This window comes from Gymnoscopelus braueri (assembly GCF_963280865.1).
Source record: "Gymnoscopelus braueri genome assembly, chromosome: 1".
Classification (NCBI taxonomy): Eukaryota; Metazoa; Chordata; class Actinopteri; order Myctophiformes; family Myctophidae; genus Gymnoscopelus; species Gymnoscopelus braueri.
Window position 1 is genome coordinate 29,959,279 of NC_137603.1, and position 16,803 is coordinate 29,976,081.

Sequence of the window (16,803 nt, forward strand, 5' to 3'; positions counted from 1 at the left end):
GCCTTCCAATATCAGTGACAAGGGCCTATTTCTTACAAAGAATGCCATATATCATGACTGCAACATCCAATCAACCCCATGGAATCGCATGTTGAGGGGCCCATATAGAGTCTGATGAAGAGTGCAAGCTTGAAATGTTGTTTTGTTTTCTGTAGTACTGTTCTTTGCCCAATGCACCTGCTAGAACCCATTTTCTAGTTTGACCTGAAACTGTTTTTCTGTGCCTCCAGACCAGTAAATCTTGTTTGGTCTCTTTTGTTATTATCCTGGTGGGATCAGAGTAGACTAGTTATGTTTGGGGCATCCTGACCTGTACACAACACAGGCATGTTTGTATTCTGTTAATGTCTAATCTTTAACTTTAACTTAACTTTAACTACATTAGGTATAGGCGTGGAGTAGCTGTAGATGCTGAAAGAAAGGACTTGACCATTTGTATTTTATGGGGTGTTTACAACCCTGAGGTTGTATATGAACATGTATGTCATTAATCTTCTCTGTGCTTGTGTTGTGGATCTCTCTCTGTCTCTGTCCATGTCCATGTCCATGTCCATGTCCATGTCCATGTCCATGTCCATGTCCCTGTCTATCTGTCTATCTGTGTGTCTGTCTGTCTGTCTGTCTGTCTGTCTGTCTGTCTGTCTGTCTGTCTGTCTGTCTGTCTGTCTGTCTGTCTGTCTGTCTGTCTGTCTCTCTCTCAGTTCAATTAAATGGGCTTTATTGGCATGGGAAATATACATTTCAATTGCCAAAAGAAATTTGACCTACCTGCTAAGAAATGTGTAAAGAGAGCTGTGTAACATAGCAATTTTGCAGTCGAATCAGCAATTCTTCAAATTCTCTCTCTCTCTCTCTCTCTCTCTCTCTCTCTCTCTCTCTCTCTCTCTCTCTCTCTCTCTCTCTCTCTCTCTCTCTCTCTCTCTGCCATGAATACAAGAAGACTCACTCCAAAACCAACTCACCCCAACTCAAAAAGGAAAACTCACCCCGGAGCTAGGAACACTCACCCCGGGGGGTGGGTAAACTCACCCCAGGACCTGAGAAAACTCACTCCGGAACACTCACCCCGGGGGTAGGAAAACTCACCCCGGGGGTAGGAAAACTCACCCCGGGGGAGACGCACTGTGATTGGCCAGTAGTCACTTTGAGTGGAAGTTGGGGCAAACGCAGTGAGTGGGGCAAACGCAGTGAGTGGGGCAAACGCAGTCCCCACCAAAAATATTTACTATTCTGTCCCTATCGGTACATAACTCGGACGGCGCTGATTCGACTAGCAGACCATCGGCTGGTCGTTGCGGGCACTCGCGCCTGGAGGCGCTCGGGCGCAACTCCTCAGCCTCAAGGTCTGCTGAGTCGGCGCGCCTCCGTCATGGTCCAAAACTATACTTTATCGGCGAAAAAAAGAAGTCCGCGGATGACTGAAAAAGTTTTACCCCAAGCATTCTGTGAAAATGGAAAGCTCACAAAGTTAAAAACCATTGGGGTGAGTTTTCCGGAGTGAGTTTTCTCAGGTCCTGGGGTGAGTTTTCCTACCCCCGAAAATCTTGGGGGTGAGTTTTCCTACCCTGTGGGGTGAGTTTTCCGGAGTGAGTTTTCCTAGCAATGGGGTGAGTTGGTTTTGGAGTGAGTCTTCTTGATACCTCTGCCATGGGTGTCTGTGTGTGATGGGCTGCAGCCTAGGCCTGAGCTTGACTGATTGAATGAGTGAATAATTTGATTCTGAAGGTTGATCCAAGGGTACTGATTTTTTTCAGCCTCCAAGCACATGGTGGGAAGGCCAGTTTTTCATAGTCCAGTCTGTGACCTCCCCTTCCGCTGTACGGCTGTAGCTCCTGGAGGGGAGGTCACAGATGGGGCTATAGGTTCTCCCAAGCTCCTGTGGGCTTTTTGGCTTTTCCCCTCTGAACTTCCAGCCAGAATGCCAGCCAAACTGTTCTGTGAAACATAATTCTGCTGTTGCAACAGCCTGAATTTGGTAGGGGTGTGGTAGCACTTGTGTTTAATCTATTTTCTCCTGTTTTTGAGTAGACTAAGACGTGATTTGTTTTTCTGTTTCTTTAGTGTAAAAAGAAATGTAACCTTTATTTTCTTTGATATTAAGCTAATAAAATTGCACTTTACTGACACGAGATGATAGACAACAGTTAGATCGATCTACAGTATATGTTTCGTATTATTCTTTCAATAATATTTAATTAAACAGTGCCCTCTTCTGGTCATTATACCTCTATGCTTCTGGTGGACCTAAACTTTCCTGTATTACTTGTCCTTTCTTCTTCCGTTGGACTCATTGCGCAACGGTATGTTGTTTGTTCCTCCGATCCTATTTCACAATATAAAGTATTGTAATCCTGTAATACTGTAATCTGTAATACTTATTGACCTATATAGGAATGTGTATCAAATATGACTGGCAATGGTTGTATATTTACACTATTAACTTTTACAGTATCTGATCGTTTAACCTCACAAGTAGGCTACGGTCATTCTAGACCCGTTTGGAACCTCACCCTCCGCTTTCCAAACGGGGCTACGGCGTTATATTATACCTCTATGGGCTACAGTCATCATTCTAGCCTGATTGATTGATTGAATACTTGATTTATTGATTGATTGATTGATTGATTGATTGATTACTTTATTAACAGTTTGCAACAAAAAAAACAAGTGCAGTTTAATACAAATACAATGCCTGACAACTTACCAACGGATAAGTGTTGATGCAGTGGTGGAAAAAGTACACAATTGTTTTACAAAGTAATCTCTCAAGAACAGATTCCGAGCTGCAAAGGAAAAAAACAGCAGAGGGCGCTGTTTGTTTTAATTTATTTTTACGATGGGTTCCCATATTGCAGTATCGATACTACAATATAGAAATACTCTGCTGTTACAAGTAAAAGTCCGGAATTCAAAATGTACTTGAGTAAAAGTATAAAAGTATTGGTATCAAAATATAATTAAAGTACAAAAGTAAAAGTACTCATTATGTAGTATGTCCCATTTCACACGTTTTCAAATGTATAAAATGTATAAAAATCTTTTGAAAATAGCAGATCTACAAGCTCACTAACAATGCGCATTGTGAGCTTGTAGATAGGCTTTTTTCAAATGGCCTAAATGTATATAGGGCTGAAGTGGTTAATGTATGTTTTGTAATAATAATCAAAATCTACATAGTAACCAGTAACTAAAGTTTTCGTATAATTGTTGTTGAGTAAAAGTACAATGTTTGCCTCTGAGATGTAGTGCAGTAGAAGTAAAAGTACTGAAAATTAGAAATACTCCAGTAAAGTAGAAATACCTTAAAATTGTACTTAAGGACAGTACTTGAGTAAATGTACTTAGTTACTTTACATCACTGTGTTGATGACGTATCTTTCTTTAATTGCATTTAGCCTATATGATTTTATTTTATCTTTATCTAGGCTTCAGCAGCTGGGTTTGGTTAATTTGATGCAGAGGTTGACCTGACCTGTTATTTTATTTTTTGCTGCTGTTTACAAAGTGCTCTGGTCTTAGGGGGGACAGGAACAAAAGTAAAACAAAAAAACGCGTTGTGAGCTTGTAGATCGGCTATTTTCACTACCTCTTAAACATTTGTTTTCTAATTTATGGAATTTCTTTTCTTTTCTTTTGTTTATTCATGAAATTCTTTTGAAAAATCATTGAATTTGTTCCTAATTTATGAAAGATTCTACATTCTTTTTTAATTCTTTTTGAAAATGTTTTGAAATGATAATAATTAAAAACAAAATGTAGGAAACAAAAAATAAAGGGATATTTCCTTGTGACCCATAAAAATGTGTCTACTCCGTTAATCAGTTAACATATTTGACATGTTTTATATCTACATTACAGCCAGGTAAACCCCAAAGAGTCTTTCTCAGGCTAGATTTACTCCCCTTTGGCCAACTTTGTTATCTGCTGAAAGTTTAACAACATGCCATAGTTAGGGAATTTTAGCAAAATATTTGGACCATCTGTGAAAAAATTTACTACCAATAGCTTTCTTCACCAATGTGTTCTTATAGGTGTCTAGAATCACCTCTCAATTAATTTAAACCCAAATCCTCGTGAAAAATCCTGGAGAGCCAATCAAAGTTAAGGAGCCCAGAGGGCTTGGGTGAAAAATATGAAAAGAAATAAAAGTCTTGTGAGGTGTCTAACTAGGGGTTTTCAGGGGTGCTGAATCCATTCCAACCATTATTTTTGAGTAAAAATGTCTCCCTGGCCATCTAATATTGGTATATTGGTTATTGTTAGTGTATAATCAGTGTATAATCAATGGTAGGGGATTGGGGTGTTGTTGAATTGATTCTATTCTGAAAAATAAAATAAGAAAATATTGCTAAACACTTGATAAGAGTGTACACCTACTGTGCACATGCTCAGTGGGATACACTGTCTGCATGTGGGGAAGGAGCGGGAGTGTTGCATCCTGGCAAATATGTCTGGACGATTTTAAGGTACGGTAGTTTATCTACTTTTTGGCATTTATTTTCCTCTGCTGGCAAAACTTTTGATTACTGTGAATTTAGATGTAAATTTTCTCTAGCCTATTGCTTACATTGAACAATCATTAGGGCGCTTTCACACTCAGGTCCCAGGTGCGCACTCCAGACCGCTTGGCTAGTGTGAATGTAGCGAATCGACCCGCGAAACGGGTAACCGTTCCGTTCCCGAAACCACCTCCGGAGGCAGTTTCGGATCCGGATCATGCGTTTTCGGGTACGGTACGCTGCAATGTGAAAGCAAGCGTACCATTAGACGGAAGTGGCCCGCTATTTGGAATAGGTGACGGTATATAAACTCGACAAAAACAGCCAACAAAAACACGTCGCAGATCAATCCACAGGGGTTCAACCATGGCCGTAACATATCCACACCAAGCAGTAGCACAGCAGAGCAGTGCTCTCTGTAGGCTGGAATCCAACCGTTGGATGCCGCATGTGTTGGACGCCTGTATGTTGGATGCCGTCTGTCAGCGCAGCACCGGTTTGAAAAAAAGAAAAAAGACACACCGACATTCCATAGGCTAAATCAATGCATTTTGTGATCGCATCGCACAACTAATAGCCTACTAAAACTAACGGGGAATACCAGAAAATAATAATATTTTGACATACGGGAGAAACGGTTGGTGCGGATATTTAAATTGGATAAAATGATTATTGCGGTTGGATAACGGGTGGATAATTAATTTGTACATGCGGATTCAGATGACCATGAGAGGCCATCCGCGCATCTCTACTACATATCTTTGCTGTTAGGAAGAAACCCTGTATCCCATATTGCAACTTTTAATGCTTTTTCATCATAAATGAATGCCCTATTGTCATACAGTGTCACACAAAAGTAGCAAAAATAGCCAAGCTACAAGCTGAAAATGCGGTGCAATGCGACACATTGAGCTTGTTGATCTGCTATTTTTTATATTACAATATAGAGCAGATAACCACACAGATCTTGCATTGGAAAATATATTTTTTATTTTAAACATGAACAAAGGCAGGAGATGCACGTCCCCACAGTTCTTTTTTACACACAGTGCTGGACCCACAAATCATAAATTAATACATAAAATAAGGAGACTCTTTTTAAATAACCAAAAGTGAACTTTCTCTTATTATTATTATTACTTTGGAGACTATGGCAAGCGCGATCCTATCGCACACCTTCCTACATGACCAGCTATGGCTTTGCAGTCCAGAGGATGAGATCTGCACGTAATGCGCGGATGCGCAGATTACAGACAGGCAGCGTTGCGGAATGTACTTGTACTTTTCTTCATAGAGAAAAAGGAGAGCACAGGGCGCATATATATATATATATATATATATAAATATATATATATATATATATCATTCAGTCCGACTTCACTGTATAGGCTACTATAGTTGCCTTTTCATAAATTATATTTTTTTGTACTTAAGCTGTCGTGAAAGTTTATAATATTTAGAGAAATTTAAAGTTTCAAATGCAAAAGTAGTAGTAGTTGTGAAAGTTAGCAAACTGGACATTTATACTGAATGTTTCCTGTATCCTCATCTTGCGCTAATGCACACAAGTGTTTCACCAGGTTTTATTTGTGTTGTTTCTCATAAGCGTACATCCATTGTCCTTCAACAACACTGCGTTGAGCGCTCAGTGCGTTCTCCCCGCTTCGGGGCGAGGCTCCCCAAAGACCGTGCACTTACATAGATCGCCTCCCCTCCCCAGCATAGCTCTCCAGCCTATATTTCTGCGCGACCAGCAAAAACATTGTCGCATAGTTGATGACGTCTGTGTCCACAGGGGAAACACTATGTGCATGCCGCCACCTGTAGGATCGGGGGTATATATGCATGTGTTCTGTGGTGCGATTGGAACTTGGCCAATGTGAATGCAGGCCAGGATTCGAACTGGGAAACGTTTTCAATGAAAACGGATCCAGTGTGAAACCGCTCTTAGTTAAACAATCATGACACTTGTCTTTTAGTAGACAACATGGAAGAGGATTCTGTAGCTTGTGGCTTAAGGTGCTTCATCTGTGGTGGTCCTGAGACTGAGATTCAAAAGCTCTCAAAAGTCACCCAAAAAGGCTATGCACAGATGTTGTCTTATTCTGAGAGTGTGGATGATGCAGCATTAATCAGAAGACTACATGAGGACTGGAGAAACTGAGATGACCCCAAACTAAGATAGCATTTGGAATGCAAAACCGAGCTATACAGTCGTGCAAGAGGTATATCCACTGGAAATCGTACGTTTTTTTCAATGTGATGAAAGTTGCCACTTGCAGATTTCAATCCTATTCTATGTTGTGAGTGACATCATAATTTAATAAAAACGTTAAACATAATCTATTCTTTAGAGCAAGATGAGCAAGACCAACAGCCAGACAGGAAGAAAAGACGCAGGGCATTGTCTGGGTCAAGTAGTTCAAGTGCTAGCTGGCACACTTGATCTACCATAATACTTGCATCCTTTGCAATGAAGGTATCAATGCTGGCACATTGAAAAGAAACCCTGGTAAGTCTTTTCTATGTAAGATTCAAATGAATTTTGATAATTGTTTTTCTTGCTCCTCATCGTAGGCTTCCACTCAAAGTAGAATAATTTAATCATGCACATACTGTATGTGGCTACCTTTTATCCAGACAGAGCTCGACAGTTGTATCGTGCACCTGATAATGTCTACCAGGACCAACTGAAAAGGAGTTTGATGCAGAAAGCAAAGCGACGAGGTGATGACTGGGGACGTGAAGTCGCTGGTCGCCTGTCTGGTGTTATAGATTTGGTGGCAGAAGAGGCAGTATATCATATTCGATGAAGAAGAGACTTTGAGAACCCTGTTACAAAGTCTAAGGTAACATTATATGGATACGCAATACAGCTGTACAATACAACTCACATTTCTTATCCTTTATTAGTCCCCCTCATTCCTGGACCCATATCAATCTTGCAGAATACATTATTTTGAAATCAAAAGTTTCACTATTAAAAATTATATTTCTTCCCTCAGGATAAGAAATGTGAGTTGTATTGTACAGCTGTATTGTGTATCCATATAATGTTACCTCAGACTTTGTAACAGGGTTCTCAAAGTCTCTTCTGCATCGAATATGATATACTGCCTCTTCTGCCACCAAATCTATAATACCAGACAGGCGACCAGCAACTTCAAGTCCCCAGTCATCACCTCGTCGCTTTGCTCTCTGCATCAAACTCCTTTTCAGTTGGTCCTGGTAGACATTATCAGGTGCACGATACAACTGCCGAGATCTGTCTGGATAAAAGGTAGCCACATACAGTATGTGCATGATTAAATCATTCTACTTTGAGTGGAAGCCTACAATGAGGAGCAAGAAAAACAATTATCAAAATTCATTTGAATCTTACATAGAAAAGACTTACCAGGGTTTCTTTTCAATGTGCCAGCATTGATACCTTCATTGCAAAGGATGCAAGTATTATGGTAGATCAAGTGTGCCAGCTAGCACTTGAACTACTTGACCCAGACAATGCCCTGCGTCTTTTCTTCCTGTCTGGCCGTTGGTCTTGCTCATCTTGCTCTAAAGAATAGATTATGTTTAACGTTTTTATTAAATTATGATGTCACTCACAACATAGAATAGGATTGAAATCTGCAAGTGGCAACTTTCATCACATTGAAAAAAACGTACGATTTCCAGTGGATATACCTCTTGCACGACTGTATAGCTCGGTTTTGCATTCCAAATGGTATCTTAGTTTGGGGTCATCTCAGTTTTTCCAGTCCTCATGTAGTCTTCTGATTAATGCTGCATCATCCACACTCTCAGAATAAGACAACATCTGTGCATAGCCTTTTTGGGTGACTTTTGAGAGCTTTTGAATCTCAGTCTCAGGACCACCACAGATGAAGCACCTTAAGCCACAAGCTACAGAATCCTCTTCCATGTTGTCTACTAAAAGACAAGTGTCATGATTGTTTAGCTAATGATTGTTCAATGTAAGCAATAGGCTAGAGAAAATTGACATCTAAATTCACAGTAATCAAAAGTTTTGCCAGCAGAGGAAAATAAATGCCAAAAAGTAGATAAACTACCGTACCTTAAAATCGTCCAGACATATTTGCCAGGATGCAACACTCCCGCTCCTTCCCCACATGCAGACAGTGTATCCCACTGAGCATGTGCACAGTAGGTGTACAGTCTTATCAAGTGTTTAGCAATATTTTCTTATTTTATTTTTCAGAATAGAATCAATTCAACAACACCCCAATCCCCTACCATTGATTATACACTGATTATACACTAACAATAACCAATATACCAATATTAGATGGCCAGGGAGACATTTTTACTCAAAAATAATGGTTGGAATGGTTTCAGCACCCCTGAAAACCCCTAGTTAGACACCTCACAAGACTTTTATTTCTTTTCATATTTTTCACCCAAGCCCTCTGGGCTCCTTAACTTTGATTGGCTCTCCAGGATTTTCCACGAGGATTTGGGTTTAAAGGTAGGGTAAGTGATATTTTTTGGTTAAAACAAAAAGTATTTTGTTAAAAGGTTAAAATACTATATTCTGATAGTAATCATTGCTATAGAGTGTTTTTTCAGTAACAGAGGTCTCCCTGTCTCTCCAGCTCTTTAATAAACAGAAAATACATTTTTCGGTAGGTGTCAAAATCTCAGCCAATCAGGAGAAAGTACCAATTTTTAAGCTTAATTTGTATAGTGTTCCAGTTCCAATTTTGCATGCTCATTTCTTAGTGTCATCACTTCCAATTTCACTTGTTTAATCTGTATCCTGATTGAGTTCTCTGTCCTGGTTGGATAAAATTGGAAATGAAACTGAAACTGAAACGAAAATGCATTTTCTGTTTAATAAAGAGGTGGAGAGACAAGGAGACTCCTAATACTGAACAAACACTCTATAGCAATGAGTACTATCAGAATATAGAGCTACTTAACAATTATTTTAACCAACGCAAATCACTTACCCTACCTTTAAATTAATTGAGAGGTGATTCTAGACACCTATAAGAACACATTGGTGAAGAAAGCTATTGGTAGTAATTTTTTTCACAGATGGTCCAAATATTTTGCTAAAATTCCCTAACTACCATTACAGTTTGAAAGTCCTACCCAAGTTGTTAACTTGAAGGACTAAACAGTCTAGTTGTCTTTCTTTTCTATGACAACTGGTGAAGAGAACTAGCTACAGATTATCTATCAAAGGTAACATTATGGAGTGTTGGACTATATTATACATTAAACATGTTATTAGGCCCTATATAGTATAGGTAAGTGCTGCACAATAAAAAAATAAAAAAACTTCTTTCATTGTACTGTATGTACAGTAAGTTGCATGCCTTGGTTTTATAAAACTTAATCTACCACTAGAACATCATAATTGGTTCACAGTATAGTGGTACAGTACAGTAGTACAGTAGTACAGTCACACTAATGTTAAAATTTTTCTTGTAATATTTTACGTATCAAAATATGTCCTAAAAACAAGATTCCTTATGTTTACTGTAAGTGCAACCTAAACAGTGCATTTGGTTAACAGTTTCTGTTAGAATGCCCGACTTGCGGTTGGAGTTAATACAGAGGCCTTGATAGGGTGCAACCAAAAAGGTGTATTTATCCTGATTGTACACCGACAATACAAAAAATACATGAGACAGGATGCTCTCCACACAGGTGACATGGTGGTGGCCAGCTCTTATCCTACCATCAACTGGTGATGATTGTTGCTGGCAGCTTTTTATACTCAGCTGGAGGCAATTAGTTTGGACTCCACCATGTCAAGGGGTAGATTACCGAATAATACACATACATTAATACATATAACATGAACTCTCATAAAATCTAATAAAACTCCATGAACTACACCAATAATGATTCTCTTACTACAACATTGCACAATATCCCTAGCAATTCCAAATACACATTACAACCCCCCCTCTGCCCTTCTGACTTGGTCCAGCCCAATTACACTGGCCACAGCACAGCACAACTTGGTACATGTTAAGCTTTCAATCATCACTTAGCATTACTCTCTCTATTGCACTCATACATTACACATTGCACTTGCCCCTCATGATTATCATTCAATAAATACTTAAAATTGTGACTTAATTGTGCAAAATACAACTGTGCAAAATGCTATAAAGTGCCAAACATCAGTAACAGAGAACCTCTCTATTACTAGTTATAGTTTCACACAGATTAAAACAAAGCTTTGGTGATCGTCAATTAATTCTCAGTCTTTTGTACAGTACTCCATTACAATAATCTTAGACAATGTTTATAAAAAATATGTGTTATTTTCTCTTCCTTTGCTTTTAGAGTGAAGAAATGCATTTCCCTCTGGCCTGGATTGCTGTCCTCTTCCTGTGTTCAGCCTTTGCTCACGGCGGTAAAGTTCTTGTTTTTCCTTTCGAGGGCAGTCACTGGGTGAATATGAAGGTCATAGTTGAGGAGCTGCATGCAAGAGGCCACCAGGTTTCAGTTGTGCGACCAAATGACAGCGTGTACATTAAGGAAACCTCACCGTTCTACACTTTGATCACGATTGACATTGGAGGTGCATTTGATGAGGACTTTGTCAAGACATTCATACCTAGACTTCTGAAAATCCTGAGGCAAGGAAAATCTGCCTTGACTCGTTTCAAGATAGAAATGGAATACGTACAAAAGGCTGCCGAAATGCACCAGATCAATTGTAAAATGCTTGAATACATGTTTGAAAACAAAGATCTGATGCAATCTCTTCAGGATGCCACATATGACCTGGTTCTGACTGACCCTGTGCTGCCAGGCGGCGCTATACTTGCTCACTACCTTAGTTTACCACTGGTCTTCAATGTGAGATGGACCAGTCACGGTGAAGGCCATTTAAAGATTGCACCTTCTCCTCTTTCTTATGTTCCATTACCAGGGGCAGAGCTATCAGACAAAATGAACTTTCTGGAAAGAATAATCAACATAGTGGCTTTTGCCTTGGGTGAATTAATGATTATAAATTATATTACTCCACATTATGAAGATCTGTTGGCAAAATACTTGGTCCCGATGTAGACTACTTCTCCCTGTTTCAAGTCGCAGACCTGTGGCTGTTTAGACTCGACTTTGTGTTTGAGTTCCCTCGCCCCACCATGCCTAATGTTATCTATATGGGTGGGTTCCAGTGTAAACCTGCTCAACCACTTCCTCAAGACCTGGAGGACTTTGTCCAGAGTTCTGGAGAACATGGAGTCATCATCATGTCTTTGGGGACTATGGTTGGAGAACTTCCCCATGACTTAGCAGATGAGATAGCTGCAGCTTTTGCCCAACTCCCTCAGAAAGTCATCTGGAAGCATAAAGGTGACAGGCCAGCTACTCTGGGCAACAACACTTTACTGGTTGACTGGATGCCACAGAATGACCTGTTAGGACATGCAAAGACCAAAGTGTTTATATCACATGGGGGAACAAATGGTATTTATGAAGCCATCTACTATGGAGTTCCTATTATAGGACTCCCATTGATTTTTGATCAACGTGATAACCTCTTTAAAATTAAAGTACAAGGTGCAGCAAAGATCATTGACATTTTTACTATGACCAAAGACATATTTCTCAAAGGCATTGAGGAGGTTCTCCATGAGCCTTCCTACAGGATGAACATGCAGAGACTCTCCAGGCTGCATAGAGACACGCCAATGAAGCCGCTGGACAGCGCCCTCTTCTGGATAGAGTTTGTTATGAGACACAAAGGAGCTGCTCACCTCCGTACAGACTCCTACAAAATGCCTTGGTACTCTTACCACTCTGTAGATGTCATATTGTTCTTAATAGTATTTGTCTTTGTTATACTGCTGACTTTTGCTACCTTTGTCAAATGTTTATGTTCCAGAGTGTGTGTTAGAAGAAAATTTAAATCGGACTAAATGTGGAATAAAAGAGAATTGGCCCAGGGGCCTTCCTGAATCTTAATCCGACCCTGGGCCATGGATTGTTGTTGTGTAGAGCCCTGGTATAATTATTTTTATTATTACTATTTATTTTTTTCATTCAGAATATATGGCCTTGGCTTATCTACAAATACAAGAGACACACAGAGTGGCACTTCCCTTTAATCAATTTTATTTGAATTATTGAGGCATAAGGACTAATTTACCACTACTTTCTCAGAACGTTCGTCTCATCTCTGCATAAAGTCCTACAGAATGCCTTGGCACTCTTAGGATCGTTTTGAGGACATAGTATTTTAATAATAGCCTACTTTTTGCTAATGTGTTTAACGTTTGCTGCTGGAGTCGTATGTTTTGTTGTGTTTAAAAATAAATATAAATCAAATTTGATAAAACCAGGATACATCCAATTCCCAAGTGGCCGGTCTACCTCCTGAGCCATTACCGCCTTAATGAGTTGTTTTATATTCGGATTAAACAAATCAAACAATGATTCAATGTGTTTTCCCTGGCAAACCTCCCAGCTACTGTTTGTTCGTTGTTCCTGACTGTTAATGTGTCCATGTAACCCTCAGCATTTAATGAGAGGCAGTGTGTTCAGTCTATTGCTCAGACTGAAGTGTGTGTGAATCAAATGATGACTTAATCAAGCAACCAAAGCAAGCTGACAGTGCTGACAGGGACCGACTTGAAGTTGTTTCTGTAACCACCACGCTCTGACCACTCTGTACGTTGTCTTAATAAAATGTTCAACAAAAAGTGGAGGGTCGCACTCAGAATTAAACGTTTTTTATTTTTTATTTTATTCCATATGCCTCAAGATGATGGAGGCTGGATAGCTGAAACACCTAGAGAGAAATGCAGGGAAATATTTCTGTTCCAAGAACAGGAATCAGAAGGTCTGCAAGACAAGTGTGTGTGTGTGTGTGTGTGTGTGTGTGTGTGTGTGTGTGTGTGTGTGTGTGTGTGCACTTACATATGCCCCCACTGCAATAGAGACTGTGGATCCCGGATTGGCCTCTACAGCCACCTGAGGACCCACAGATGACCAGACCCACCTACAGGAGGACAATCATACTCGTTTCGAGTGATCGCCGATGATGATGGTGTGTGTGTGTGTGTTCATTAAATATGAGCAGTGTGTGTGATTTGGTCGTTGCATAAGGAGTGTTTTTGAGTCACAAACTATCTGGTTTAGGGCCACCAAAATCCAAGGACCTTCTCTGTTTGTTTGATATAAAGTTTGTGGACTTAATTGACAACAGAATTTACTAGGGATATATTATTATTATTATTATTATTAGTAGTAGCAGCAGCAGCAGCAGCAGCAGCAGCAGCAGTAGTAGTAGTATTATATCTTTCAATATGGCCACGTTGTTTTCTTGGTAAAATGTTAAACAACAGTGCCCTCTCCTGGTGGAACTACATTTCCCTGTGGATTTTCCTATGCGTGTTACATAATTTCCTTCCTTTTTGGACTCATGGGCGTTGTTGTGGTGTATTGTTGTTTGTTCCTCTGCAAATTTTTCATAATATACAGTATTATAATCCTGTTCTGGAATTTGTAGCCTACAGTACATACCGAGTAACCTCCTATGAATGTGTAGGAATTGATTTGAATCAATTTGACTTACAGTGGTTGATTAAACTTAAAGGGATAGCTCACCCCCAAAATGACTTTTTTTCCTATAGACTACACACCCCATGGAGCCTTGAATTCATAAAGATTGTATTTGTTTTTGTCGCATTCATAAGCCAATAATTAATGACCGGCGGAAATATGCTAATGTCTCTGGTAGGAGACTCAAAGTTGACATCAGAAGTGTCAAATATATAAATACTTTATATAAGACTTGTACAAATAAAATCTTAATGAAGTCAAGGCTTCATGGGGTGTGTAATCGATAGAAAATAAGTAATTATTTGGGGTGAACTATCCCTTTAACCTCACAACAAATGATTGTTGTAACTTGCCAACTTACCAAAGGATAAGTGTTGATGACACATCTTGCATTAACATTTTAATGATTTTATATATTGCACCTAATCTCTATTATACTGAAACATATTACACTTTGTATTGCACTTGTCCATCACGATTCAATCACCAAACATTTATTTTGGAACACTCGTTGGCTGAGTGGCAATCTCAGTTAAACAGGAAACATAAATGTTCAGTGAAGTGCATTCAATAAACATCAAAAATCCTGACTGTGCAAGTTAAGCTGTGCCAATTAATAAAGTGCAAATGACTAAAGTGCAAATATGCTGTGCCAAAATAAATCAATAAGGGTTACAATATATATTATGTGCAAAATAGTATATATGTGACTGCAAAGTATAATGAAGGACCTCTTCGTTACAGTTCCAAGGACCCAGGGTCCTAACAGGCCTTGGGTTCAGTCTCTCCAATCCAATGTCCTGCTTTGGTTTTTACCTCTTTAGTAATGTTTCAGGATTTCAGAAATTTGTCAACAATTTGTCTGCCTAATGAAGTTTATTTGTATTGAATACTTTATTAGTCAGAAATGTAAACCGCACGTGGCACAATACATTAACACAAAAACATCCTGGGGACTTATTTCCATTGTGGTCCTATGTATTCAATTCATCAACATAGCATACAAAATCAACATAGCATACAAAATCAACAAACACTATGTACAATTAAGAGCTTACATTTATCTCCCCTTTTGGTCTCCTGTCCTGACAGATGTTTTTTCAGGCCAATTTTGAATGAAACCAGTGTTACGTCATCCTTTATTGGATGGTGTCAAGGCATTCCACATTTTGGTGGCAGAGCAGTAGAATAACAACTTTCCCATGTTTGTTCTAAATTTGGGTGGTACCAGATCATGGTCGCTCCCTCTAGTGTTGTGGCTGTGGGTGTCACAAGTAGTTTGACAAGTATGAGGGTATTGAGGGCGCTCTCATTAAATGGTCAGGGTGACGGATGAATTAACTGTAACGACAACATAAACAGTGGCTGGAGTAGGTTGCCAGGGAAAATAAGTTAAAACAGCAAGTACAGTAGCTGTTAGCAAATACACATCCACAGTATAGGTTTACCAAGACTAGAGATCAAACTGTCTCTGTTATCATTAAATACATGTCATGTAAATGTATATTTATTTGTAAATGCAACATAAAACATGATTTGACTAAAGCAGCGAAAGTGAACAATAATTATCACAATTATGCTTTTACTAAAAATAACCTCAACACAATGGTAGCAATGTCTGGGCCGGGCACAGATGAGCAGTACTTTCTGAGAAAGAGGTGGTAAACAAGTCATTATGTTCTCAATGAAAAGACAATGTCACACATTCTGAGAGGTACAAATACCAGGGCATACACAACAATCTATGGCCACTTGCAGCCTTGATTGTTTAAATCGTCCACATTTAGTCAGATTTAATCCTTCTTCTAAAACATACCCTGAAACATACACACTTGATAAAAGCAGCAAATATAATCACAATAAGAAATGCCACTGTTTGTAAAAACAACATTACATCTACAGAGTGGTAAGAGTACCATGGGCATTTTGTAGGAGTCTGTGCGGAGGTGAGCAGCACCTTTGTGTCTCATAACAAACTCTATCCAGAAGATGGCGCTGTCCAGTTGCTTCATTGGTGTGTCTCTGTGAAGCCTGGAGACGGAGAGTCTCTGCATGTTCATCCTGTAAGGCTCATGGAGAACCTCCTCAATGCCTTTGAGAAATATGTCTTTGGTCATAGTAAAAATGTTAATTATCTTTGCTGCACCATGTACTTTCATTTTAAAGAGGTTATCGGGTTGATCAAAAACCAATGGGAGTCCTACAATAGGAACTCCATGGTAGATGGCTTCCTGAATACCATTTGTTCCTCCATGCGCTACAAACACTTTGGTCTTTGCATGTCCTAACAGGTCATTCTGTGGCATCCAGTCAACCAGTAAAGTGTTGTTGCCCAGAGTAGCTGGCCTGTCACCTTTATGCCTCCAGATGACTTTCTGAGGTAATTGGGCAAAAGCTGCAGCTATCTCATCTGCTAAGTCATGGGGAAGTTCTCCAACTAGAGACCCCAAAGACATGACGATGACTCCATGTTCCCCAGAACTCTGGACAAAGTCCTCCAGGTGTTGAGGAAGTGATTTAGCAGGTTTGCACTGGTACCCTGCCATATAGATAACATTAGGCATGGAGGGGCGAGGGAACTCAAACACAAAGTCAATTCTCATCAGCCACAGGTCTGCTGCTTGAAACACGGAGTAGAAATCTACCTCGGAACCAAAGTATTTATCTAACAGACCTACATAATGTGGTATAACATAATTTGCAATCTGGAATTTATAAATAGCAAAAATCAATATGTTAATTGTTCTTT

At 39.4% G+C, this 16,803-nt stretch overlaps 1 protein-coding gene and 1 pseudogene across 2 annotated transcripts in view; one reads left to right on the plus strand and one right to left on the minus strand.

The window, feature by feature from the left end:
• Positions 1-10,830: 10,830 nt before the first annotated feature.
• LOC308091798 (UDP-glucuronosyltransferase 2A1-like) lies at positions 10,831-13,146 on the plus strand (annotated as a pseudogene). The gene has a single exon. The product of its transcript is annotated as a UDP-glucuronosyltransferase 2A1-like (transcript).
• Positions 13,147-13,249: 103 nt separating this feature from the next.
• LOC308088313 (UDP-glucuronosyltransferase 2A3-like) overlaps positions 13,250-16,803 on the minus strand; it is a gene marked incomplete at both ends in the record, with an annotated part of 3,786 nt that continues 232 nt past the window's right edge. The window contains 4 exon segments of the mRNA XM_080432717.1: positions 13,250-13,281; positions 13,410-13,491; positions 15,949-15,966; positions 15,968-16,803. The exon segment at positions 15,968-16,803 is cut by the window's right edge and continues 232 nt beyond it. Coding sequence (XP_080288843.1) covers positions 13,250-13,281; positions 13,410-13,491; positions 15,949-15,966; positions 15,968-16,803 — 968 coding nt within the window.